Source organism: Neolamprologus multifasciatus, chromosome 4, assembly GCF_963576455.1.
Source record: "Neolamprologus multifasciatus chromosome 4, fNeoMul1.2, whole genome shotgun sequence".
Taxonomy (NCBI): domain Eukaryota; kingdom Metazoa; phylum Chordata; class Actinopteri; order Cichliformes; family Cichlidae; genus Neolamprologus; species Neolamprologus multifasciatus.
In genome coordinates this window covers 1,893,261-1,919,372 of record NC_140442.1, presented here as the reverse complement: position 1 = coordinate 1,919,372, position 26,112 = coordinate 1,893,261, and the positions used below count along the sequence as shown (strand labels likewise).

General features: G+C 43.2%; 1 protein-coding gene across 3 annotated transcripts; it reads left to right on the top strand.

Moving 5' to 3' along the window:
* LOC146519437 (ras-related protein Rab-40C) lies at positions 1-25,877 on the top strand. Of its 3 annotated transcripts, none has more exons than XM_085156970.1 (7): positions 1-289; positions 1,019-1,200; positions 9,044-9,104; positions 14,329-14,389; positions 14,463-14,540; positions 19,131-19,353; positions 20,042-25,877. In XM_085156970.1, exons 2-7 carry the CDS (start codon positions 1,059-1,061, stop codon positions 20,314-20,316), a joined length of 840 nt encoding a protein of 279 aa, XP_085013096.1. In that variant the 5' UTR covers positions 1-289; positions 1,019-1,058; the 3' UTR covers positions 20,317-25,877. The 3 variants fall into 3 exon arrangements, 2 of the variants coding, with proteins under 2 accessions (XP_085013096.1, XP_085013095.1); XR_014873713.1 differs by lacking the exon at positions 1-289 and having other exon boundaries at positions 1,047-1,200; positions 20,042-22,638; positions 22,752-25,877; XM_085156969.1 differs by having other exon boundaries at positions 1-1,200.
* Positions 25,878-26,112: the final 235 nt, after the last annotated feature.

Sequence of the window (26,112 nt, the reverse complement as noted above, 5' to 3'; positions counted from 1 at the left end):
TCTGTCAGCGCTGAACTCGGTCAGTCGTCGCTGTATCCGCCGAGCAGCACTGAGGGGCTTCATGTGTGGTTATGACTGAGGATAATGGAGAAAAATGGAAACAGCACGGACTGAGATCACTCACAGAGATTTGGACTGGACGTAGATGCTCCGCGGCCTTTTGATTCCGCCACAGATGTGGGAATTTTCTGGATTACAGTGAAGTTACTGGAATCTTTGTCATCTCGGTCTGAAGAAAGCCATCCAGGCGGCCTGAAATCACTCAGACTCCAGCTGAAGCCCAGCCGCGGTTAGCTGCCTGTTACAAAGCAATATCGTTGTTTTATTCTGTAGAAAGTTATTCAATAAGCTAAACCTGTGCATGGCTAAAATTAGCGTTTTGGTGTCGTTACATGATTAGTGTTTTAGCAGTCTGGCATAGCAGCAGCAGGATAATAGCTAACCTAGCTAGCGGGGCTGGGGCTAGCCTGTTGTTAGCCGGAAAGCTGCGCTGAAATGACAACAAAAAGACACCCTCCAGGTTTGGGAGTTTGATGTGTCACAAAAAAGATCTGCTTTAAAAATAAGCAACAGCTGCTAGACTTAGTTTAAAGTAAGTGCAGACAGTAATCATATTTTCTTGCAACTACAACAATCATCCCACAGCTGCAGTTACACTTTAAATATGTGCTTTAATCTTTAATCTCGCAAAGAAAAGTCTTTTGTTCTTTTTTTAACATAATTTTAAGTTGTCAGTGCCAGTTTTTCCTCCCTCCCAAAACTATTATTGACCTTATCTTTAACAATGTTTTACTTTCCACAACCACATTTTTGGCAGCCAAACAGGACATTCCTCTGAGACTGTGACCCCCTTTTTCCTATTTTTTTTCTTTGCCTGAAATTAAACTACCTACAGTTTAGAAGACTGTTAACAGGCAAAACAAAGACTCCCAGACCCGCATGCGGGACATTCATGGCATAACAGACTGTGTATCAGGGAATAGCAACGCGTAAGGGTGCTGTTTGGTTTCCCCTTCAGCTTCTTGGAGACTACTCCCTCGACCTCCATGTGAGACAGGATGGGCAGCCAGGGCAGCCCAGTGAAAAGCTACGACTACCTGCTGAAGTTCCTCCTGGTAGGAGACAGCGACGTGGGCAAAGGCGAGATCCTGGACAGCCTGCAGGATGGATCTGCAGAGTCCCCTTACGCTTACAGTAGTGGTGAGTCACTCCCACCTCAGCTGATCGGGCTCCTGCTGGCTCATCACTGAAGTCCTGAACATACAAGCTGCGCACGCCGCCACCGCTGCTGCTGTGGAGAGCGTACAATGACACATTCACATACACTGAACTTCACAACACAGCAGTGAGTCAGGCGGTCATGGATGTGTGTGTGCATTGTTGTTGCACATAGTGGATAAACAATGCTTTCTCTGATGTCAGTGTAAAAACAGGTTATTATTCAGTGAGCGTAGTTCCTCTTCTTATTCCTAAACACCTTCAGCGGCGGCCAACTGTGGGGGGAAAAACAGAGCCGGTCGTGTTTTAGTTTAACAACATCAGCTGTTTTTGAGCTGCTATGTAGGTACAGATGGAGGTCAGAAGGTCTCACCTTCAGTGTAGGAGTTCAGTGAGGTGTAACTGAAATAAAAGTCTCTCTAATAGATCTCTGATCAACTAACTGCAGCTCCAGAAGTGTGAAACAGACTAAACACGAACATTTTTATGACTCATTCATCACCAATAGCATACATGCAAATTCCCGACACAGTGGGAAGCATTTTCAGCTGGAACTTTGCTGCACAGCTTCATCCGATGGCATTAGTAAAATATAACTGAACAGGTTTCGTGTATAAAATGTATGTATAGAGTATACTGTCAGACGAGTCAGTGGAAACCAGGAGTCTTTAAACAGAAACTCGCAGAACGTAACCTGGGATGAAGTTAAGGTCATGACAGTGGCGCCTGTTATACTCACCTTTTTCATCCTTGTCACTGCCACAAGGCACTCTTTGGTGTCATTTTGGCCATTCGTGCACCTTTTATGTTTTGTACCCTTCGACGCATGCTTCGTGTGGTGAAGACAGGCATGTTTACAAGTGTGGGGTTTTTGCCGTGACTTTAATCATATTAAATAACAGAAGCAAGGATCATACAGAGGTGGATGTTGCAATAGACGAGACTTTTTTGGGGGGGAAACTGTGATTTCTTTGCAACTGGTTTCGACTTCTTCTACGTATAGCAGCAGTGATGTCAAGGTTTTGTCTGAGTGGCAATGATCAAGAGAATAGTGCAGCTAGAGCAGGGCGATATGGCCAAAGATATATATCACGATATATATTTGAAAATTTGTGATAACGATATAACTGACGATATAATTGATGCGAGACAAAATACAACTCCACAACTTTACTAGCGCAAAAAACCATCCATTTATTTTCACTTAAACAAGCACCTGTTTTTTATGTGCATTAAAGTTATATAAAAATTTAACAGTGCAAATGCAAATTCTTTGCTGACAGTTTAACCAAAAGGCATTTCCAGTAGAAATGTGCTGACATATCCTGAGCATAACCATGTATAATATCCACTGAAGTTAAAAAGAGTTTGCAACATTAAACTGCAGTGTTCCAAATAAAAATCAAATACGTATTTTTCGGACCATAAGGTGCACGAGATTATAAGGCACATTAAGCAAAACAAAGCAGTCAGATAAATCAAACTTTATTCAACTCATTCGTCTTGCTTCCTCCACTTCTGTACCATTGATTCATTAATGCTGTATTCTATCACAGCTGCTCTGTTCCCATGTTGTTGCAGTATATTAATGACTAACCTCGTATTGTGGATGGATTATCTCAGTTGTTCTCCTGACTGAAGTTTAGTCCGTTTACAGCATCCTGCCATGCAATTGTATTTGTCTCTAACCGTCGGGAACCTTCACGTTAACTTTTATCGAGTGGAAAAAAGTTAGCGTTCATCCTCCAGCTTCACTGTTTATGTTATGCTAACATAGCTGTGTAGCTAGCGATCATGTAGCACATCATTATATACCAGCTAGCCCAACTTCAGTAACCCTACAAACGTCACTGCTGTTTAGTTTTCTGTCTTCATTTATGTTGGAAGTGACAGCAGAGGTGTACGTTTGAATTTTTTCCTAAATCTCTCAGTCAGAACATGCTATATCATGTTTAGCTAACTAGCGAAACTAGCGAGCTAACTTCCGCTAACGTCTAACTCCGTTAAATGTAATAAATTCTGTTTTCATGGATGCCTGGATGTTAAACTTAATAGTTACACCTGGTAAAGCAGCAACACTGATCATTTTATTACAGATGAAAGAATTTAGACAGTTTGTAACTCTCAGTGATGCCGCAGTGTTCGTTTGACTTTGGGACCTGAATCAGACGGTGACCGTGCGCGTGCCTGGCTGTTATTTGTAGCCACGCAGACTTTCACCAACTATTCACGTGACCCAACCGGTGGTCTTTACGACGTATAACGGGAAGGAGCGCTCAGCTGTCGGGTCTCCAGCTGCCCGTCTGTAATCAAGGTATAATGCTTTTTGTGGACATGGTCAGCTGAGGGCTGAGCAGTCATTCCTGTTATCCTTCTTTGAAGAGCGCCACCTGGGGCGTATGCATAGTTGGTGCACTGATCCAATTTATTCTGTTTCCGATACAATGCCAGTGGCTTTGATTCAGTATCTGCAGACACCAATTCAATACCAGGGTACATTCAATATGCTGGTATTTCACAGTCAGAAGAAGAAGAAAAGTCATGTTTTTTTCATTAGAGTCAACTTGATGTTTATTAATGAAATAAATGATAACAAGTAAAGTGAAAAATGCACTCATCTCAGTGTGAGAGTATCCCTGTGGTTATTTTTGGCCTCATTAGTTTCACTGCTCTCAGTCTCACTGCGAGTGCACCTCCTCGCACACAGAGTGGAGCAGATGGAGACTGGAGGAGTAAACTAGTATGAATCCAGCTGAAGACAGCGTGTTCTGTTAACATAGGTGCTAGAAAAGCTTTAAACCACCTTTAAAAAAACAGACAAAGTGACAAACTTTTACATTTTAAAAAATCACGACCATCAAAATGCTTTAAAGCTTCATATGGAAATGAACATTAATTATGACTAATTACCCGGTGAGAGTGCGTCTGTGTCAGTCTGTTAGCTTCAACTTTTCATTTACCTTCCAGTTCTTTGTTCCTCGCACTAAACCCGCCGTCACTTTAGAAGATAAGGAGGAAGAGAATGAGCCGGCCTGCAAGCTGCAGCGGTGATGCTGTCAAGTGAGCCAGTCCATCATAATAACAACACAATGGAGGGCTGAGCTTGGTCGAGTCCTTGGGGGATTTTTCATTGTTGTGCACTGAAATAAGAAAGGTTTAAGAGCCTCATTTGTCTAACTGATGCACTGAGATGTCTTTTCAGCTTTTTTTAATTGTCTTCTCTGCTAAAGCCTGCTGTTATCAGATGGCTGCCATGAAGCATATCTCAGATCAGGGGAAATAATTTGAAATCCTCTTAGAAATTATTAATGCACAGCAGCTGTGCCGCTAACTAGAGCTAACGTCAGCCATGTTTTGCTTCTCTTTATCGCCTCAAAGTGAAATCATTTTAAAATGTCGTTAATTACCCGACACGGCTCGAGCCTGCAAAGCAGACTCTCTGAGACCGTGTTCCAGCAGTCTGATCATCAGGTTAACTCGTCTCGCTGCTTTTGAGGCTCCTAAACGCTGGAACAGCCTCCTCCTTCTGGCTTAAACGCAGTTCTTCCAGCATCACTGGGATATAGTTCAAAGAAATTAGACTAATGACATCCAGCAAGGATGGAAGTCGTTTTGATGAATAAAAAGATTTACTTCATTTATCCCCAGATGTTTGGAAATTCCCAGATCTGGTTTTAATGTGCTCGTCACTGTTGTGACCTTCTGTCTTCTGCTTTGTTTGAACGAGAATAAGTTTAAAAAAAGGTTAAACCCTAATTCCTTATTATTCCTTGTTCTCATTCAGTTCATGAGGATTGTTTGTAGAGACCCGCGGCATGACCACATGCATAGATTTGTGAACTCCAGTTACCCTCACCAGAGAAGGTTGAGGTATGGATGAAACGTGGGTTTAAGTGTTCGATCTGTAATCAGTTTGATAATGAAAACAGTCGCCGCCTTCTCGAGCATCGCAGACATGTCTTTGTATCTTCTGTGCCGTTGATGGACGTCTGATTTGTGATCGATAAAGCACACAAACTAATGACAGAGCAGGAAATGTGACAGACCGGTTTATCCAGCTGGCACCCCCAAACCCGACAGCCAGCTAATCACAGCCTGAGGACAGCGTTATCCAATCAAAATCTGTCCTTCTGTCCTAATTTTCCCTTCTGAAATATTCAGGGTCCTCGCAGGCACTCTAGCCTGCCTTTGCCAGAGGGATGGAAATCAATAGCAGCGCTTCCGTCGGCACAAACATCCCCATCGAAGCTGCGATCCACTCTGCACTCCATATTTAATGAAGCTCTTTGAATTCTTTTGATCTTCCTCTCATCAAATGGGGCTGCTTCCTCTTTTACAGACTGTTTAGGAGCTGGCCTGACAGCAGGGCAGCAACAAACATTTCATCTATCATCTGATCAGCAACAGTCCTGAGTGGATTTCTTTTGTTGTTTTTGTTTAATGCAAAAACTGCTTCCTTCTCTAAGAAGTTGGTCTGAAACCTCAAAGCTGTTTCCTCTCTGATGGTAGAAACAGTTATGATATATACCAGCGTAGGCGTCTGTTCTTCAGTGCGTGCTGCTGGCCTGGTGGTCCTCCGTGTTAATTAGTTCCCGGTCCTGTAATAGGACGGGCATCGACTGCAGCTGGCGAGGGCAGTTCTGATCTGTAAGATGGAGAGAATCTCCAACTAGCAGGTGGAGAAGTGGTTTATGTGCTGCTACACCGAGCTCCCACTGAGCCAGCAGAGCAGACTCCACCAGCTTCAGTCCACAGTGGACTTTTTGTATGCTCACTGTTGTTGTTTCTGGGAAACGTCTGCTTTTCAAACTGGCTGGAAGTGAAGGGATCAAGTGGAGGAGAGGATCCCCGTCACAGCCAGCGTTTTATCACCTACAGCTGTTGCCGTGAAACATTTAATTTGGCTTAGAGAGGCTGAAGTGTACCCATCTCCAAACACACACACGAACTGAGGGAGGGTCTCTGTGATGCTGCTGAGCGCCAACAGGCAGCTTCGTCCTGTGGCACGATTCCTCAGATGACGGCTGGAGGGAACGGGTCCCTGCTGGCAGATGCAGTATTTATGATCACTCTGTGATGGTGTAAAAAGGAAGAAGGTTCAGGTGAAAGCAGCTGATGAACTGCGCAGCTGGTCCATCAGTGTTTTTCCTGCAGTACGGTCGGTGCTGGTAATGCGATATGTCTGCAGGCGGTTTTCTAAATGACAGATGGAAGTGCGCATTACACTGAAATATGATGCATCAAACTGCATTTTCATTGTGCTGGACTTGGGAATGAGACAGGAGCAGTCTGTGCAGCATGTTGTGTTTAGTTTCTGGTGGAAAGAGTTTAACTGCGCGGCGCTTTTAGATGAGGCGCTCTAATTTGCGACCGTGTCGAAGCCTCTTCGACGCGGTCTGAGCAAAAGCTGAAAGCCTGAAGCTTCACACGTCTCTCCCACAAAGCGAGTCCGTTCCCAGAATAGAAGCAGTTTTCAGCTGAGACATTAGAGAAGCTATTGATTATCTGGGATGTCCTGAGTGCGCCCTGGATATGAGGGGAAAGGAAGCGCTCGCTACGAAGCCCTGCACTCGCTCCGATTCAATTAGGCCAGGCTGAGCTCAGCACTTTAGCCCGGCAGCAGCTTGATGTTGCCAGGAAAATTGGAAGATCTTAGTAACGTGGTCCTGCTAACCGCCGGAGGCTGACACAGTAACATTTGATGGAGCTATTGTCTCTTTCATTAGTGTTAATAATGGCTGTGGATTGAAGATTCGCTGAGCTTCGCCTTAAAGGGCAGCGAGGAAAAGTGAAACTGTGGGAACGTAACGCAGGACTCGTCTGTGTGAATACTTTTTACATGTTTCTGTGGTGCAGTGAATGAGTTTCAAAGAGTTTTACTGAGAAACAGAGTCCTTATTTACAGTGTTCACCCTTCTTATCAGAGCTCCACCCGTTTGTGTGCTTCTGCTTTTTAAAGGCTGAACATACCAAACACAAATAACTTCTTCCAGGACAGGTTTGGTGGCTGTCTCTGAAGTGAGAACTGTCATTATCAAATAAACCTTATAGATCCACAGTCAGGAAACATCCCTGATCCCAGTCCACAGTCTGTGGTCAGTCTTTAGTCAGGCTTATTTTAAACTGTGAATCATGCAAAGCTAATTAGACTCCAGGATAAAACCACAAAAACCATTTAGTGACACGAGAACCTGTTGAGCGAAAAGATAAACATCTTATCAGAGGTGAGAATCGGATTATTCAGAGGCTCACCTGTGAGGCCTCAGGTGGAAGCAGGCTCGGTGCAAACCTCAGGAACGTGTCCAGACGTGGCGCGGTGGGGCGGCAGGTGTAGCGGTCTGACAGGTTTGTCAGAGCAGAGCTAACGAGCTGTTAGCTGTGTGTGGCGCCACGCCACAGTCCGCCTCCATCACAATGGCTAAACGGTAAACGCGGCGTGTAATGGCTCGTTACAGGTCACACGCAAAAGTTTGTCACGGCATTTTGTGATGGACGGATGAAGGTGTAACGTAAACTCAGCTGAAGGATCAGGTGAAGCTTTCAGTCCCAACGTTAATGGTTTTAATGACTTTTTTGATCCTCTCGGCAGCTCAGCAAAGCGTTAAACTGCCACCTGATTAGGGCTGGGCTATATCATACCGTTCACGGTAATACCGGTGTAATTTTGGACAACTATAGGAAAATGAAATATCGCGATAGAATATTGGTAAAATGCGCATGCGCACTGCCTATGTTTACATACGCACATGGCGGCGACGCAGAATGAGAAGAGCGAAAGAGGATCGTTAAATTTAAAAACGGATGAACCAGAACTGGTTTGTAAAAATGCTGCAGCTTCAGTGGTGGAACTGGTTTAGCTTTGTCCGTCAGATACACAACAAAGCACTATTTTTTGGTAGCACATGCTAGCGGGCCGTCGTTATTACCGTGTTGTTTGGAAAATACGGCGCACTTAAAATCAATCCTTTGATTTTTCTGAAAGTCGACAGAGCCCCTTATAATCCCGTGTGCCTTATGTATGAACTCTGGTTGTGTTTACTGACCTCGAAACGATTTTATGTGCACGGCGCTCGAAAATCTGTCAGATGTTTCAGTACGACTTTGCTAAACTACGAAGCCGCACCGCTTGATGGATTGCTGGAGCATTACGGCTCCGACAGTACGTATCACTCCGCGAGGTGATACGTACTGTGCTTCAACATAATATTACCGTATTGTGTGTGTATAACCTCTTTTTAAGTTTTGGGATATTATACATGGTTATGCTGAGGATATGGCGGCCAGTTTCCACTGGAAATGCCTTTTGGTTAAACTGTCAGCAAAGAATTTGCACTGTTACATTTTTATGTAACTTTAATGCACATACAAAAAACAGCTGCTTGTTTAAGTTGTGGAGTTGTAAAGTATTTTGTGTCGTGTCAATTATATCGTCAGTTATATCGTTATTGCAAATTTTCAAATGTATATCGTGATAAATACTTTTGGTCATATCGCCCTGCCCTACACCTGATTATATTATTATTATAATGACTCATTTAGGAGTTGATATTTTCTGTTATGCAGCTGAAGCCATATGAAATACACTGTTTAGATTTACAATGAGAGCAATGAAAGAGCGGCGTTGTGTTTGTTTTCATTCCTAAACACGTGGTTGGGACATTTTTAAAGAACGTCACGGTCGTCTGCGTCGTGTTTCAAGTGTTCATGGTGATGATGAGTCACTTCCTCCAGCCTCTCTCTGACTGAGTTTAGTACTTGATTGATTTTTATCATTTTCTGTGCTTCCATCTCCCTAATGTCCATCTCTCGCTCTCTTCTTGTCCAGGTATCGACTACAAAACCACCACTATTCTCCTGGACGGCAGGAGAGTGAAGCTGGAGCTGTGGTAAGGACAAGGTTTTATTTTTGTGTTTTTTCTTGCATCCACTCTAAAATCCTGCAGTATGTGTCTGTGGCCTGAAGCCAGAGTTTGGTCACATTAAAGCAGAAATGGGGCATGCCTCTGGTTTAGTGAGGAATGGGAAAAGTTTTTATTGATAGCAGGTTTTTTTTCTGTTTTCTGTGTTTGGAAAAACAGTTTTATTATCTCTAAGTCTGAACACAGAGTTGGAGGGAATAAAGAGAAGAAGTGAGGCATGTGACTCAGTTACTGTTTATGTAGCACGTTTAAAAGCAACAGATGAGGCAAAGTGAGGCGAGCAAAGGCAGATTAACATTTAAGGGAATGTTTTTAAATTCTTAAAAAATGAACAAATAGAAGAAGAATATATTAAACAGATTAAGTTTAAACTGGAGTAAAAACAGACTTTAATGATGGTCTGAAAGTAAAGACTCTAAACTTACAACAGCAGGGACGAGGCCAAAACATCATCTGTACACACTGTGAGTCATCTGTGGTGCTCCACACCATGCAAAGCATCACACGCTGTGTGGCTAGCATCATCACACCTGTACAGAGAGTGGGTCAGTAATAAGTGGACTGGATTAGAGCTGCCACAAACGATTATTTTGATAGTCGACTAATCAGATCATCATCCATTGGATGTAAAACTACAGCTTATTGCACCAGCAGCATCTGCTCTTATATAACTATCATTAGCTTACAGCTTTAAGTGTTTAAGGTATGTGCTAACTAAAAATAAAGACAAGATGATAGTTTATTAAATTTTAATGAAATTTACAGATTGTTTCAGTGAAGTTTAATAAACTCCTTGCTATCTAAAATATAACAGGACACCGGAGTAAATTCTCGAGCATCTCACACTTCTGATAATCAGCTGTCTGCTTGACGTTTATTCAGCTGTGTAAAAACTATAACTTTAATCTCAGCCAAACCGATTTACTCAGGAACAAATAAAATACTGAAAAAAAGCCAAACAATAACATTTTTAAGTTATCTAAGTGACTTATATATCATGTTTAACCTGAGTAGCGAAAGACGGCGGTGGGTTTGAAAATGATTTGCCGGGAGTCCGGTGTTCTCACGGCTCTAGTTAGCCTAGCCCCCGGCTAGCTATCGAGCTAGTGGGTAACAGACGTCTCCGAAAACGTCGGAGCGCTTTTGAAAATATGTGGTGTCTTGATAAACTGAGCAGATATTTGAGGTTTACACAGCTACATTCTCGCCTGAAAATATGTTAAACGTTTATTTTGTGACCCAGAAAGAATAATAAGAGTAATATTAAAACTAACTAGCTGCCGCCATTGTTGGAAACTGAGCTGGGCTGCGCTATGAATTCTGGGACACAGCTTCTTCTTCTTCGGGGTTTAACGGCAGCTGGCATCCTTGTACATGCAGTGCTGCCATCTTCTGTTTCAGTCCGTTATTACACTCTTAAATCCTACTACTTATTCCTGCGTCTTTTGGGATCTTACAAAGCTTCAAACGACGCGTCGACTATTAAATCAGTCGTTGACGATTTTGATAGTCGACTAATCGTGGCAGCCCTAGACTGGATTACAGCCTCTGTGTCAAAGTACTGCAGAACCGTCTTCCACCTCGCTTTGTTTACAACAGCACAGAAACAGAGAACGGGTGAACGGGCGCTAAGGTGAAGCTGCACAATCAAACCAAAGCCAATGAATAGCTAGCAGCCTCCAGGAGAGAAGCAGTTCAGGAGGAAACCAGCTCGTATCAACTCCCATACAGGTGAAGTCATTTCCTTAGAAGGAGGAAGTAAACAGCACCTCCACCTGCCAGTAGATGTTTCTGAAGATAAAGAGGAATCTCACTGCGATGAAGACAGCCTTTACTGGCATCACAGTCAGATCTGTTTCCCACGCTGAGTTTTTTCTTATCATCTTCCGTGTCTCAGCCCTTCTGTCACGTGCCCGTACTTTCAGCTCACAGCTTTCATAACTGCCGTGATTTTAAAGCTGCGAGGTGCACGTGCACGGTCTCTTTGCACGCTGTCGTGTCGGTGAAGTAATCCTGTATCTGTGGAGTCGCAGCAGATTCACGTATTTGTCTGCAGTGCTAGGCGAGGCCTGTTTGGTGGAAGTAGGGCAAGGAATTCGACTCCTGAGGGAGGAAGACGCCTCGTCTTCTGTGTGAAGAAAGAAGTTTGAAGGCAGCTGCGTGATGCAGGATCTTTATTTTGCTGCCTCAGTCTCGCCTCCTCTCCTCGCTGTTTTACAGTGTCAATATCCCCCTCTTCCTCTTCCTCTCGCTCTTTTTTTTTTTTCCTTCATCCTCTGCTTCCTTTTTTTTCTGTGTGGTGACTCAGGCTCCTCTGAGTCTCTGGGTTGGAAAACAGCAGATACTGAAACCTTCTGGGAGTATTATTACCATCAAATCCACGATAAGACCAAAAGGACAACATGAAATAGTTTCACCAGTTTGTTATTCTGAGCCACGAGGCTCCATGTTGTCCATTGTTTACATGTCCCCTCATTAGTTTACTGTGACTCGAGCCCACATACGCCGTCCTGGTGCCACGAATGCTCACCGGAGCACCAGACGTGGATTAATCTGCTGCTGAAAATAGTCCCCAACAAGCACAGGGACTATTTTCCTTGAGAAAACCATCAGCATGCAGCTGTTTTATAAACATTTGGGATTTTTTAGAAGCACTTCAGTAAGGATGCGGTTCGTGAAGTTGGAGGTGTGCAGGCGTAAAGAAGCCAGAACATGTTTGTCTTTTCTGGTCCGCTGCACAACAGATGATCCTCTCAGACGGCAGCGCCTGTAGATGGATGATGCTGCTTGGAAAAGCGGAGCAGCTGCTTTTTAAACCTGAAAAAAGAGATTTTATTCTCCTTTCGTGTGTCGATCCGGTTTGCATAAATCTGTCCCTCATGAGTCCTCTGGTGTGTACAGCTCTCTGTGACACTGAGGCTGAGCTCACGTCTGACCTGCAGAGTATCTGAATAAATAAGTTACTGTGTTGGAGAATAAACCAGGCAGAACTATAACGTGATTCTGATTTTGAGCCAAACCCACAGCCTGCACTGATTATATGTCATTTAAACTGCCTTGAGTCTATTGTTGTCTTGTGCCCACGGCTCAGACGGCCTTAGATTTACCATATTTTAAGTCTGCATGCAGTCGTAGGAATGTGCCGTCCTGCTGCCGCTCGCTGTAGTAGGAGCTACCTCACAGACACTTTTCACACAGTGGTGGGTTGGAAATGCAACGTGTGAGAGACAGTGAACTTCACAGGTTTAGATGCAAACAAAGACCCAGTTTGACCACAGACACTGAAGCCCCCACCATCATCGTCGTCACCATCTTGCTGTCTTTTATTTATATATTGAACCCATGTTTAGTAGAGGTGGGAATCACCATACATCCCACGATACGATATTATCACAATACTTAACGCACGATACGATATTATTGCAATTTTTAAAAATATTTTGCGATATTCAGATTCTGTACATAAAGGTAAACTTTATCAATATTCATTTTCTCTAATATCAAAGTCTCACACTCAGTCTTTCTCTCATTTCAGTTTGATTGTTGACAAACTGAACGGTTTGTATTACAGTCTAGTCCAACTTAACTGAATCAACCATCTGGTACAATTATAGCTATTCTGAACTATGCAGTTTATGAAAACTATGCAGCCCCTTCAGCAACTGAAGAATTTGAAAGTAAATTAAAACAAAATATAATTTTACATTAAATAAAAAAGTTTTAAACTTAATTCAAATAAAACATGTCTTAAATTAAAATAAGTAAACTGTCATGTTTATTGCTGCTAAAAACAAGTTAAACACATTTGGACAGTGAAGGAATGTCAGGATTCTTGCTCAGAAAAAGGATCAACATGCTCTGAAGTCAGAGCACAAAAACCTTTTTGTAACAAAATATCGATTTCTGCTGTCCCTGTATCGATACATTATTAGCAAACAAAATATCACCATGCTACACAGTATCCATTTTTTCCCCCACCCCTAATGTTTAGATGACAGGGAGCCGTAAATGCACTGATAGTTTTATTATGCTTTCTACTTTTACTGCTTCTGCACTACAAGAGCTCAAACACACCTTAATGCAACACTTTCTTCCCTGCTTGCTGCTCCCAGCCTGTTCTGTGTCACTCACACTTCAAATCGGTGCATCAGGAGCAATTTAGGATTGATCGTCTTGCCCGGAGACGCGTCTGTACGAGGACTGAGAGAGCTGGAGGTCGGAGCTGACCTTCCTGCCGGCATCGGCTCGTTGAGCAGTCTGTTAGCGCAGTACAGCCGTGTTGTTTGTTAGATAATGAGTATAGTTTAACCAGGTGGATTCATCCCCAGTGTAGTTGTTATTGAAGCGTTAAATCTGCTTCTGATTTCCAGCTGAAGTTTGGGAGCTGTTTTATAATGCGTCCCTGTGGAAGTTTTGTTGGCCACGCTCTCCATTCTGGGGTTTGTGTCATAACAGTAACTCCTTTCTAACATCAGGTGAAAGAGGAGAAAAATGCCGGCGCGTCGATGTATAACTCGTGCTTGTGGAGGGGAAGGGTCTGGGCGTGAAACAATGGGAAAGACATTTTCCCCCAGAGTAATCTCCAGGCAGAGAACTTGGAGTGGATGTCATCATCCTGGAATGCAGAGTGAAGGGAAAACTCAAATCTTCACAAAACTTAAAGTGCAATCGTGAAAAAGCCTGAGAGATATCCAAACACCTGTTCCCTCAGAGCTCTGTGAGCTCTGTTACCAGGAAACCATCAAAGTAGGCGGGGCCTTTCACTCTTTAAGATGGTTTCAAAATCACTTCAGTGGTGGGAAAAAGTGCCGTCATTTACTCGTTTTATAAAAAATACTTAAAGCGACTCATTACGAAGACCAAAGCACTCTTATCTTTGATCAAGTCGCACGTTTTGATATAAATTTGTGGCATTTGCGACAGATCATGGAGGGTTTGGGTCAGAGCGCGAGCAGGCTGAAAGTGTTGTAGATAGATGGATGAAGGGGATTGAGTTGCATGTTTTTGCCTCAGTTCGGAGGACCATCGCTGGCTCTGCTGAATCTGAAACCCCCAAAAAGAAGTCTGCTCAGATTTCCGTCCTGTTAGCTGAAGCCCGCTGCTTTCGTGCCGTTTACCTCGAAAGCAGAAGAAGGATTTATCTGCTTGCAGCTGCACAGACCTGAGTGTTTAATGTGCTGCCTTTCCTCAGGGACACCTCGGGACAGGGGAGGTTCTGCACCATCTTTCGCTCGTACTCCCGCGGAGCTCAGGTGAGGAGCAAACAGCTGCATTCATTTAAATGCTGCTCGAGTTTGCACGCTGACATCGTTTGTCTCGCTTCAGGGGATCCTGCTGGTGTATGACATCACCAACAGGTGGTCCTTCGACGGCATCGACAGGTGGATCAGAGAGATCGATGAGGTGAGTGTTTGAGAGTTGGTCCAGTCTGCCCATGTGACCCACATTAGCATAAAGAGTTTGCACACTCTTTGAGCCTGGTTTCTTTTCTACATCATGTCCTGCTGTGATTAAAATGATTATTTAGTTTAATTTATGCTCTTACTTTGATTTCAGATGTAAACAGATGAGTTATAAAAACATTCTCCTCCTGTACTGTTGTTAAGAAGGAGAAATTATCTGTCGAGACAAAACCGTTTCTGTGTCAGGCTGTAAACATGTTTATTTCTGTCGGGAGTCTCTGGGGACGACTAACTGCTGGAGCCTCTGCTGGACGTTAGAGGAACTGCAGCTTTTCTTGGACTCTAGAAACGAGTCCTTTATAGAGATTTAGAAACAAGCCGTAACACAAACCAGTGAACATCAGAGGAAAAAGGATAAAAAAATAATATATGAACATCTAAACGTATATTCAGACAAATCTGGTGCAACATTTGTTGCAGAAAATTGGTGATCAAATATTTGAATGTAATCAGTTTACAGCCAGCAAACTGTCATCAGTTTTCATCTGTTTATGTTTCGCCTTCCAGAGATTCTTGAGTCGACCATCTCGTTTTTATTTCTGTCCTTAAAAGCGTTTGATTCTGTGGAGGTGGAGCAGGAAAGGCCAAACGGGAACACACATTCCAAAGGCCAAAAATACCAACACACACACACAGACAAAGAGGACATCCTCTTTGTTTCCGAATCATCAGGAAGGACACACACATACAAAGGCTGTTTTAAGTAACTCACTGCTTACTCGTATATGTTTTCTCAGCATTGAAGTTTAAGTGTAAGATTAAACTAATCTAAGATAATCCCTGCAAGATGAAAGATAAAATATAAAGCTGCGGGAACAAAAGAGGAAAGAAAAAACTGTAACACAGCAAAGTGTGCAGGGATGATGATGCAGGAGCTCCCTAATGATAGACGTTCAGCTTTAAAAAGAAGTATTCAGATATTCTGAAAGTCTGCAGTGCGTCTAATGCAAGTCCTGAAATCCCCAAATCTGTGATGCCTACAGCTACCAGAGTAGTTAAAATAACATTGTAGACCAATCAGCTCCTGTGCTGTGTGGATTTGCAACTTCTGGGTAGAGGTGGGAATCACCATACATCCCATGATACGATATTATCACAATACTTAACCCACGATACGATATTATTGCAATTTTTTAAAATATTTTGCGATATTCAGATTCTGTACATAAAGGTAAACTTTATCAATATTCATTTTATCTAATATCAAAGTCTCACACTCAGTCTTTCTCTCATTTCAGTTTGATTGTTGACAAACTGAACGGTTTGTATTACAGTCTAGTCCAACTTAACTGAATCAACCATCTGGTACAATTATAGCTATTCTGAACTATGCAGTTTATGAAAACTATGCAGCCCCTTCAGCAACTGAAGAATTTGAAAGTAAATTAAAACAAAATATAATTTTACATTAAATACAAAAGTTTTAAACTTAATTAAAATAAAACATGTCTTAAATTAAAATAAGTAAACTGTCATGTTTATTGCTAAAAAACAAGTTAAACACATTTGGACAGTGAAGGAATGTCAGGATTCTTGCTCAGAAAAAGGATCAACATGCTCTGAAGTCAGAGCACAAAAACCTTTTTGTAACAAAGTATCGATTTCTGCTGTTTCTGTATCGATACATTATTAGCAAACAAAATATCACGATGCTACACAGTATCAATTTTTACCCCCACCCCTACTTCTGGGTATAGAAAACAAAAACTAGCTTCTATTCTGGCTCAGTCAGTCAGCATTTCCTGAAGCTTTAAATACTTCTATACATAAATCAGTACATATTAAAGACAGGAAATACTTTTAACAGTTCATTTGAGGGCCGTTTGAGTCTTATTGGCACCAAAAAGCTCCGGGTCTAATGAAAAGTCACAGCCTTTAACTTCTGGCCGTGACCACATTCTTGCACAGATGCTGCCACATAATCAAACAGTCTAAACATGTTTTTTCTGAATCCTCTGCTGTGTTTCTGTCTCCTTACAACAGTTGTGTCATTTCATCTCATTTTTCCTTTTTTAAAAACTGATCTCAGATTAGACGTAATAATAACTCACATTTCTGTCCTTCTTCTCCTGTTAATTAATGAGAACCGTTCTAGTCAAATAACCTCATCTATGAAATTTAAATCCTGCTGCTGTGTGACTGCTGTGAGGATTTACTAAATTGCACACATCATGATTTGCACAGCCAGCAGAAAATCTGTGAATTACATTCAGCCGCGAGACGAGACACGATCAGCCTGCGAGGATGAATCCGATGCATCTGTCACTAAATGTGGTTAAATGTGGGTGACTGTGGCTCAGGGAGTTGGGAAGCATATCTGTAACCGGAAGGTCGCCGGTTCGTTCCCCGGGGTCTCTGTCCTGGTCGTTGTGTCCTTGGGCAAGACACTTCACCTACCGCCTACTGGTGTTGGCCAGAGGGGCCGATGGCGCGATATGGCAGCTTCGCTTCTGTCAGTCTGCCCCAGGGCAGCTGTGGCTACAACCGTGGCTTGCCTCCACCAGTGTGTGAATGTGAGAGTGAATGAATAGTGGAACTGTAAAGCGCTTTGGGTGCCTTGAAAAGTGCTATATAAATCCAATCCATTATTATTATTATTAAAGAGCGGAGAAAAAGAGCTGGCGAGTCGGCGCAGTGGCAGGATGTCTGCTGTGTCGCCTGGGATTACTCCTCATCCCCTACCCACCCCCGTGGCTTGTTATGTCTTCATAATGTTGTGCTGTGAACATTCATGTGCTTTTTTTGTGCAGAGGAGTTTTTTTGTTTCCTGTTCTCGTGCTGTCCTACCATGGAAGCACAGCATGAGTAGGGGTCTCTTTTTTTCCTCTTGTACCTTCCCATTGTGTGTACATTTCAGTGTTTTTTCCGTAACTGCCGATCTCCGACTTGTAACCCCAATGTAATGTCTGTGTTATATGTGTAAGGTCGGGGGGGGGGTCTCATTTTACTGCAGGGCAACCTGTATGTGACAAATAAATTCTGATTCTGATTCTGATTCTGAGAAAAGTCCCAGAAGGTTTCAATTTGATTGTATTTGCAACGATAGGGAAAAATGAGATAATCTCACAACAAAGAGTCCTAAGATGGTTATCACTCCTGAGTCAGTTTGATTGTAAAATTTTCAAGCATAATGTTTTGAGCTGTCCAGCTGAACCAATCACCTTCTTCCTCTTTTTCTCTGTAGTAGTGTTCTTTATTTTAACAGGTCAGTTTTGAGATCTAATTTTAAGGGACACCGACACTTAAGAAAAGGATGTGCAAAGGGGGAAAGACAAATACATGTTCTAGTGTTTTTGTTGCTCACTTATAGGTTTGCAAAGTATTTAAATCCAGTTTTCAGTGTGAGTAAAACGTCCAACTAATGTTAGAAGTGTCCTGTGTCCTGTCCAGTTATTATATTTAAACGCAACAGCAGGGGCTCAGATGTAAGATGAAGTTAGTCTTATAAATAAACATCATGCAGTGCTGCTAAGCAGGACCATCTGGCTTCTTCATATACAGTACAGTAATAATATCACCATCAGAGAAATTTGTAGGTTGCAAATTTATCGTGCGGGATTATTGGAAGAGCCAGTGACATATGAGACGGTGTTTCTAATAGTGGAAAACACCCAAAGACGATGGCGACAGGATGTGCCAAACATGAATACAAACATCATCGCCACAATCGAGTCCAGATAAATTTTAGATTGTGGAATGATCTTAGAAGCTCAAAAAAGGGGAAAAGATGTATTTCTTTAGCAAAATCCAATTTAATCTTCAGTTTTCTTCTGGTCTATATATATCTGGTATCGACTCTGAGTCCGAGGTCTTTACACCAATCAAATTTTACATTTTAATACCATGAAGGGTTTGAGTATAGACCAAATTATGGTTTTTAGTGACCTCACCAATAACATGTGATTAGTTTTATTGTAGTTTAGAACATATTTACATTTGCTGAATTATTTCTGTAATGTATCAGCAGGCTGTAGGTTTGCAGTCATCAGGATAAGGGAAGATCCAGTGGTATATAACGTAGTGTCATCTGCGTAAAAATGTGCATTAGTTTTTGAGTCAAAGATGTAAAAGAGTAAATAAAAGAGGTCCAAGAATAGATCCCTGTGGAACACCTGTACTAATGACATCCATCCAGAGTCTGAAATAGTTACAGAAGTTTTATATACGTGAATAGCTGAGTACTTTTAAATAATATGGTAAATAAAAGAGGACCAAGAATGGATCCCTGTGGAACACCTGTACCAATGCCAAAGGGAGATGACGTCATTGGAGGTTGTCTGAGTGAGAAAAGTGAACAGAAACTCTGAGAAGAAACAGATCAGTGATGACGGTCACTGCAGTCATGTTTCATTCAGTTTGCAGAACAGACTGGGGTGAATTAGAGAGATGTACGCGCTGCATGCTGACGCCCTGTGCTTAACTCGCAAAACCCCTTTTTACTTTCAGGGACTTAAAGTTGCAAAAAGCACCAATAATCCAATTCAAACATCATCTCACAGCAGTAGGTAACTGTCTTTTTTTTTTCTCCCAGCATGCCCCAGGCGTGCCTCGGATCCTCGTGGGTAACCGTTTACATCTGGCTTTCAAGCGGCAAGTTCCCACCGAGCAGGCGAGGGCGTACGCCGAGAAGAATGGCATGACCTTCTTTGAAGTGAGCCCGCTGTGCAACTTCAACGTCATCGAGTCGTTCACGGAGTTGTCGCGCATCGTCCTCATGAGGCACGGCATGGAGAAGTTCTGGAGGCCCAACAGAGGTGGGTGGATGTGGAGCTGGGGTCATCAAAGTGAGGAAAGATGGGTTGTTAAACTGCACTCTGCTGGATTTTCACGACCGCCGAGAGCAAGAGAAAATGAGTCTGTGAAGCACTGTGGAGCCCGTCAGCAGACGGATGTCATATCGCCACACAAGCTCTCTCAAACTAATTAATTTGAGCTCATTCCTGTCATCGCTCTGTCTCCTTCGTGTGTAATTACAGTATAAAGCAGTGGGAAGTGATGTCCTGCACGTCCTTTGAGACTTTATAGAGAAGAGTCGGGCTCAGTGTGCTGGAACTCTTTCAGTCTGAGCTTCCTCCTGTGTGTCAGAGAAGCAGCTCGAGCTGTCTGAGCTGTGCTCCTCCAAGCAGCTTCATCTCCTGCTTTACTGCTTTTCTTTATTATCAGCTTTATTCAGAGGAACGTTCTGTTCCTGTCAGGTTAAAGCAGATGGAGTCACAGCATCACTAAGCTTACAGCAACTCCTGTAACCTCAGCAAACTGCTGCTATGAGGAAGAGTCACTCAAGTCCTTCACATAGAAATCAGTCCTCAGTTTATTCGAGGCAATAAGAGTCGAAAGAGGTTTAATTTCTTTGGTTTTGTTACAATCTGTTCATAAATTGGTAATAAAAAGCATTTGAAACCTGACATTAACATTTGTCCTCTGTCCCCTCCCTCTCTGCAGTCTTCAGCCTGCAGGACCTCTGCTGCAGAGCCATCGTGTCCTGCACGCCGGTCCACCTCATCGATAAGCTCCCGCTCCCCGTCGCAATCAAGTCCCACCTCAAGTCCTTCTCCATGGCCAACGGAATGAACGCCGTCATGATGCACGGACGCTCCTACTCGCTGGCCAACCCCGCCGGCGGCTCCAAAGGCAACAGCCTGAAGCGCTCAAAGTCTATCCGTCCGCCGCAGAGCCCGCCGCAGAACTGCACCCGCAGCAACTGTAAGATCTCCTAACAAGCGCCGCTCCCTGGATACAGCTCGGAGCGGGCGTGGGATCAGAGACAGACGTGCAGGGTGTCGTTAGCTGGGGGAAATCCCTGAACCCGAAGAGCAGGAACGATGGATAAAGGGATGCATGAGCGCTACCTCCCACCTACACGAGGTCATGTTTCAAGTGTTTAATGTTCTTTGGGGGAGGGGGAGGGGGAGGGCTTCGAATGGTGCCTCAGGAAATTTAGAGAGTGACTACAAACGTTTTGATCTTATTTACACTAAAACAAGAGGAAAAGACTCCAGAAACTCCTCCCTGCTGGAGAGGCTACTACATGAACAGAGATCCCTCGTTACTCTACATGATGCACGCCGCTCAGTGTCCGTGCATCGCCGCAGCCTTCACTTTCACACCTTTCCTGTTTCCTTTTTCTGTCCACACCTCCGTTATTTTTTGTTCTGACTGATAAGCTAACCATCAAAACACTAGAAATGAGTCGCTTTTTGTCAGCACACGTGTTTTAAAGTGATTTTATATTATAAATCACAGAGGTTTAGAGGCCCCACCCCCCAAAAAACCCCCGGAGGACCCGGCCCGAGCCGAGTCCAGACTTGTTAGTGTGCCTTGAGCCGAAGTGAACGAGCATGCAGCAGATAGATCGCTAAAAGCACAACAGTAACCATGAATTAGAAAATCCTTCATCGTCTGATCTTCTGATCGACTCCATTTGTCACTTAAATGCAGCCAAATGTGATGAATTATACTGAGGACTTTATTTTAAACACGCTTTTATATACATTTTTTTTTAAGGAAAATGTGTTTGTTGTTCGATATTTCACATGTGACAGTCAGCCAATCAAATGTACAAACACAAGCTGAACTTTTCAGGGTGGAAATGTGCTTGGGACTATTTTCAGTGGAGGAGTGATCCACATTTGGTGTTCTAGTGTGGAGTGTGGTTCCGTGTCAGTGGTGCATCTGTTTTCTTTTTCACCCGACAGCTTCAGCGACTTGATTCCCCCCCCCCCCCCCCCACTCCTTCCTGTCATCACGCTTTTCAGATTTCACGCCTCACCTGTCGCGTCACACCTTTCTAACTCAGCAGAGTCTCGTCTGCGCTCACCTGCTGCTTCTCTGACAACGCGCCGCCGATCCAGACTCGCCTTGAAGCGATGCTCCACCCAAACTCTCTGAATGAGCGTGTTGGTAACGGAGCAGCGACGCTGCTGCAGTCCATTAATCCACGTGTTGGTTTCACTGAAAACAGCAACGTACGATAACTTCAGCAACATTATACATGTGTCTCCTCACACGCTTAGAGTTTAAAACCGATTAGTTTGCATTTTTTAACAGCTTCAACATCTTTTTAAGCCCTGGAAGTTTCACATGGATGTCTGTCAGCTGTGAGGGATCAAAAAATGCAGAATAACTGCAAATTTGGACCCTTTCCCATATAATTAGAGGGCCTGTAACTCTGAAGATATTCATGTGTGATGGTCAAATTTTGCTTGGCTTCATTAAATAAACTAAAGTTATTGAACATAAAAAATCCAGCTGATTCTGAGAGACTCAGAGACGATGGACCGAGTGATTTTCATTAAATAATGCTGCTTTTCTGGGGTTTTATTGCATTTAAACAGATTATTTGTAGTTTTTCGCTCTTTTATGACTCAATCGTCAGCCGAAGCTCTAAATTGAGCACAAAGAACATAAAGCAGTTCATTAGATCGTTAGCAGAAGTGAAGCAAATGTATGGTGTCACCCTAATGGCTGCAGTGTCACAGCTGATCACTGATTAATAAAACCCAAATCACACTAACTTTGCTGAAAGATGTTCCTGTCGTTGAATTTCTCTGATTTTCACTGCAAAAAGTTCAAATTGAATTAACTTAAAGTCAAAGACGACAAAGAAAACCGGCCAATCGTGCAGATTTGAAAACTGCAAACTGTTAATTAGGAGCCAGAAGTAGCACAGAGGAAATCTCCACGGTGTTTGTGCTCAGATCTGAACGCGTGGGCAGAGCGCCTCAGCACGCAGCTTTTCTTTGGCCTGAAATACAGTTTGAAGTTTTCCACGTGCACACGGTTTCCCAGCACGGCGCTGAAGCATCGGCGTGCTGTTTCCGATTAAAATGATCATGTCTGTCTGCTGCAGTGAAGCTGAAACGGTCCTGAAGCTCTGCTGCGACATAATTGGCTCACATGTTTCTGTTTTGGTTGCTGATTGGTGATTTTGGTGGATCGGCGAGTGTCCCGCCCGCTCTTTGTGTAACATGTTTGGTTTTATTTTCACCGTTTTCACGAGTTTAACCCGAGCACAGCTGCTGCTCTTCATTGGGTGGCGAGTTCTTTAACCCACACAGTCCCCTCAGCTGTTAGCTGCGCTCCTGTGACTCTGCTGCACCTGCAGGCGTCCCACACGTCTGTCTGCTGAGGCGTTTCCATACGTTTGTTTCAGCTTCAGTCTTTGCTGAGCTCTCGTGGGGAGGCAGCGACGCCGAGACTTTCTGAAGCTGTTGATGATGTGACAGTTGAAGGTCTGATGAGGGCAAACAGGAAACCAGTCACAGCGGCTGGTCAGGCTCGTGTTGAAGTGGAAACTTTCCAGTATTGATAGTAAACAGTGACCCGTGTTTATCGGAGCGCTCTGATGTCACTCGCTGTCTTTCATAACCTACTTCTCTTTGATGCACCAACTGTCAGAGCAAAACGTCTCACAGACCAGAACATTAATCAGGAGATGTTAAAAAAGTCTTTCTCTCAGTGGAAGCATAAATAGTTTCACTTCACTTCAGGATGCTTAACTTCCTTTTTTATGCTGTTTGGAATTTTTAATCTGTGATTTTCATCACATTTCAGAGAAAATCAATAATGTGTTTCAGATAATCTGCGACCAAATCAGTTTTCCGCCCACTCAGAGTCTCAATCTGTGTCTCAATCTGAAGATAAAATCTCGCCTTCATTTCCGTCACAACCATCAGCTCCTGTCACGAGTGACAGAAACTACATTAGTTAATGATTTAGACCCAGAAAGAGTCGGAGTTAGAAGACGACCGCGGTGGCGTGGCCGCGTATCCCACACGTGACAGTTGGGATAACTTTCTAACTTTGCACGCCGTCATTAAATAAACCGTTCAGCAGAAATCAGCTGACTCTGAGGGGGTCAGGGGTCAGGTGGGAGCGAGCTGCAGGTCCTTTCAGAGGACTGAAGCACAGACGTGTGTTCAGGATGTCTGCTGCTGGTTTTCCTGATGTTTGGAATAAAAACAGCAGACTGCGTTTAAACGTGAGCTCTGGATAATTGAATTAAGCTGCGACCACGAGGATGTTTGCGTGTTTGCTGTCCATGTTCCTGCCCTGCTCGTTCTGTCGGCGCGGCGTCGGCCTCCGCGTGCGAGCGGCCGCTCGTGTAGAAACGAGCCGGAACACGTGAAGTCTTCCGAGTCGCTGCGTTTCAAACTCCTCCGACTGGATCTCCCACGGGAACCAAAGCAGCAGGTCTTCTTCTCTCTCTGCCTCTGATCTGCACCGCCGCCTCCGCGCGCTGTCCCATGATTCATAGCTGCTGAATAATAGATGCTCCTTTCATAGATCTCTGAAGAGCTTCATCTCCGTCTCTTTCTTCCTCTCTGCTCGCTGCGTGGTTTGTTTCCTCCTCAGTTTCTGCTTCGGCCTTCTTTTCCTTCGCCTTAAAATCCTGCAGATCGTTTTTTCTCTGCGCTTCGTTCCAGGTTTTGTGGCGTCTCTTCAGGCGGTCGGTTTTGTTTTGTCTCCTTTCTCACCTTTAATGATGCCCGCCACTGAGTCAGATTATTCCTCCACCACACACATTAGCCAGCTGCACCCTCAGGACCAGCTAATGTTCTCTAAGAATAGCCAAACCATGAGATTAGTCTTGTTTACGGTGGTTTAATGTTCACTGATCTCAGCACAGTAAACAGCATCTGTGCTCGGCCTCTCACTCAAAGTGTTTTAGTGCAAAGCTTCTAAAAATAGAAGCTCGATCGGGCCGAATGCTGTTCATCTAAAATAACGCACAAGTCACCTGAAAGGTCAAATAAAGAAGATTCTGAGTTTAAGTTCTCAATAAGCTGCAGAGATACGAGTCGCTGATTTACAGCTGACCCGTTCAGCTCGTTTCCAGCTCCCTCAGAGCAGCTTTGCATGATTCACAGTTCATAATAACCCTTCTTTATCTGAAACCAGCCTCTGTGCAGCCCCTCAGCTCATCCTCTGCCTGAAACACAGTAATTTAGCTCCTCCCCGTTTAAACCAGCTTTCTTCTGATTGGCTACCACATGCAATCAGATGGTCTGAGATACAATATTAGGCATGTCCACTCTCTGCGACATCATTTTACCAACTTTAATGTGAATTAAGACGATTCATTTTAAATGTTTTTGTGTTTTCACTCCTAAAAATGTCGACGTACCCCTCATTTCATGCAGGATTGTAAACTACACTTAAAGCACTCTGCATGTTTCTGTTATGATGCCAGACTTCTATATCAAACATGTCTATTGGTTCTAATAATGAGGCAACAATATGTAAATGTAGCCCCGTTAAGCCAAAGTTCAGCCTGTTTTTGCTCTGATTAAGGTTTAGAGAAGCAGATTTCTTCATCCCATCCTTTCTGCAGACAGCACAGCTCACAGATACTTAAAACTGCCCCTCAGCAGTCGTCCACCCACCTTCCACCCAGGAAGGTGGATGCCTTTAAGCAACGGGAGGAAAGTCAGCTTGTTTGACAGAAAGGCCGGGCGGCGATAAATAAGGTCATTCCTGATCTGCAAGTCATGCGGCGCTGCTCTGATGGAGTCCCAGGATGAGATAAGATACCTTTATTAAATTTCATGTTAAGGCTGCCGACCTTTTGCACGCAATGGAAAATACATGTAAATAATTGGAGGAACTTTTACGTTTGAAGCACAGCTGAATAAAAGGAAATCAGCAGTGATGATCACATGGTTTTTAGTAAATGTGCAGAAACTCGTAGTCACAACAACAGCAGGAAGTGAAGAAACTGTCCTGATGAGGAGCCTGTGAGCGTGGTTCAGCAGTTTTCTTTTCCTGCGGTTTTCACATGTATTAAACGTTTGTTACAGAAGTTCATGAATGGAAAAACACTCTCACACCATCAGGTTTCATCTGTTTGCCAACATTTTTAGGTTTTTAGCTTCTCCCACTCTGAGGCTTTTATTTTCTCGACATCAGCACAACAAACCTCGTGTGTTGTTGTGTTTGTTCATCCAACCACAGTTTTTTATTTGAATAACCACAAAAATGTTCACAGAGAATTGTGGGAATGTTTGTAACAATAAGAAGAAAAATGACCAGTAAAACACTACTCCTGTCTTTGTCTTTTTGGCTGAAGCTGCTGAGCGTGTGTGTGTGTGTGTGTGTGTGTGTGTGTGTGTGTGTGTGTGTGTGTGTGTGAGTGTGAGTGTGAGTGTGAGCGAGAGGTAATGATCTTTAAACATCAAGCTGAACATTTTTCTTTCTTGTTTTTAAATTATTGATTGTACAGTTTAAGGCGATGTGTATGAAGATTTTTCACAATAAAAGTATTGAATGTTGACGTCAACCTGTCTCATGATTTTGTTTATTTTACAGCCCAAAAGATAAACACCTCAAAAAAAAAAAAAAAATATATATATATATATATATATATAATAATCATTTCATGTACATAAAACATGAGCACAGTCCGTGAATCAGTGTTTTATTAGAGAAGGCTGCCATCTAGTGGATGGTTGTGTTGCTTTAGTTTGAAAAGAAGTCCAACCGGAAGTATTTAGACTGCAGTTGGAAGTTATGTT

Bases quoted from the DNA above. Each gene is read 5' to 3' on its own strand.
- LOC146519437 (XM_085156970.1), top strand. From the start codon at position 1,059: ATGGGCAGCCAGGGCAGCCCAGTGAAAAGCTACGACTACCTGCTGAAG. The intron at 1,201-9,043 runs GTGAGTCACTCC...CTTCTTGTCCAG, and splicing joins CCCTTACGCTTACAGTAGTG to GTATCGACTACAAAACCACC. The intron at 9,105-14,328 runs GTAAGGACAAGG...GCCTTTCCTCAG, and splicing joins AGAGTGAAGCTGGAGCTGTG to GGACACCTCGGGACAGGGGA.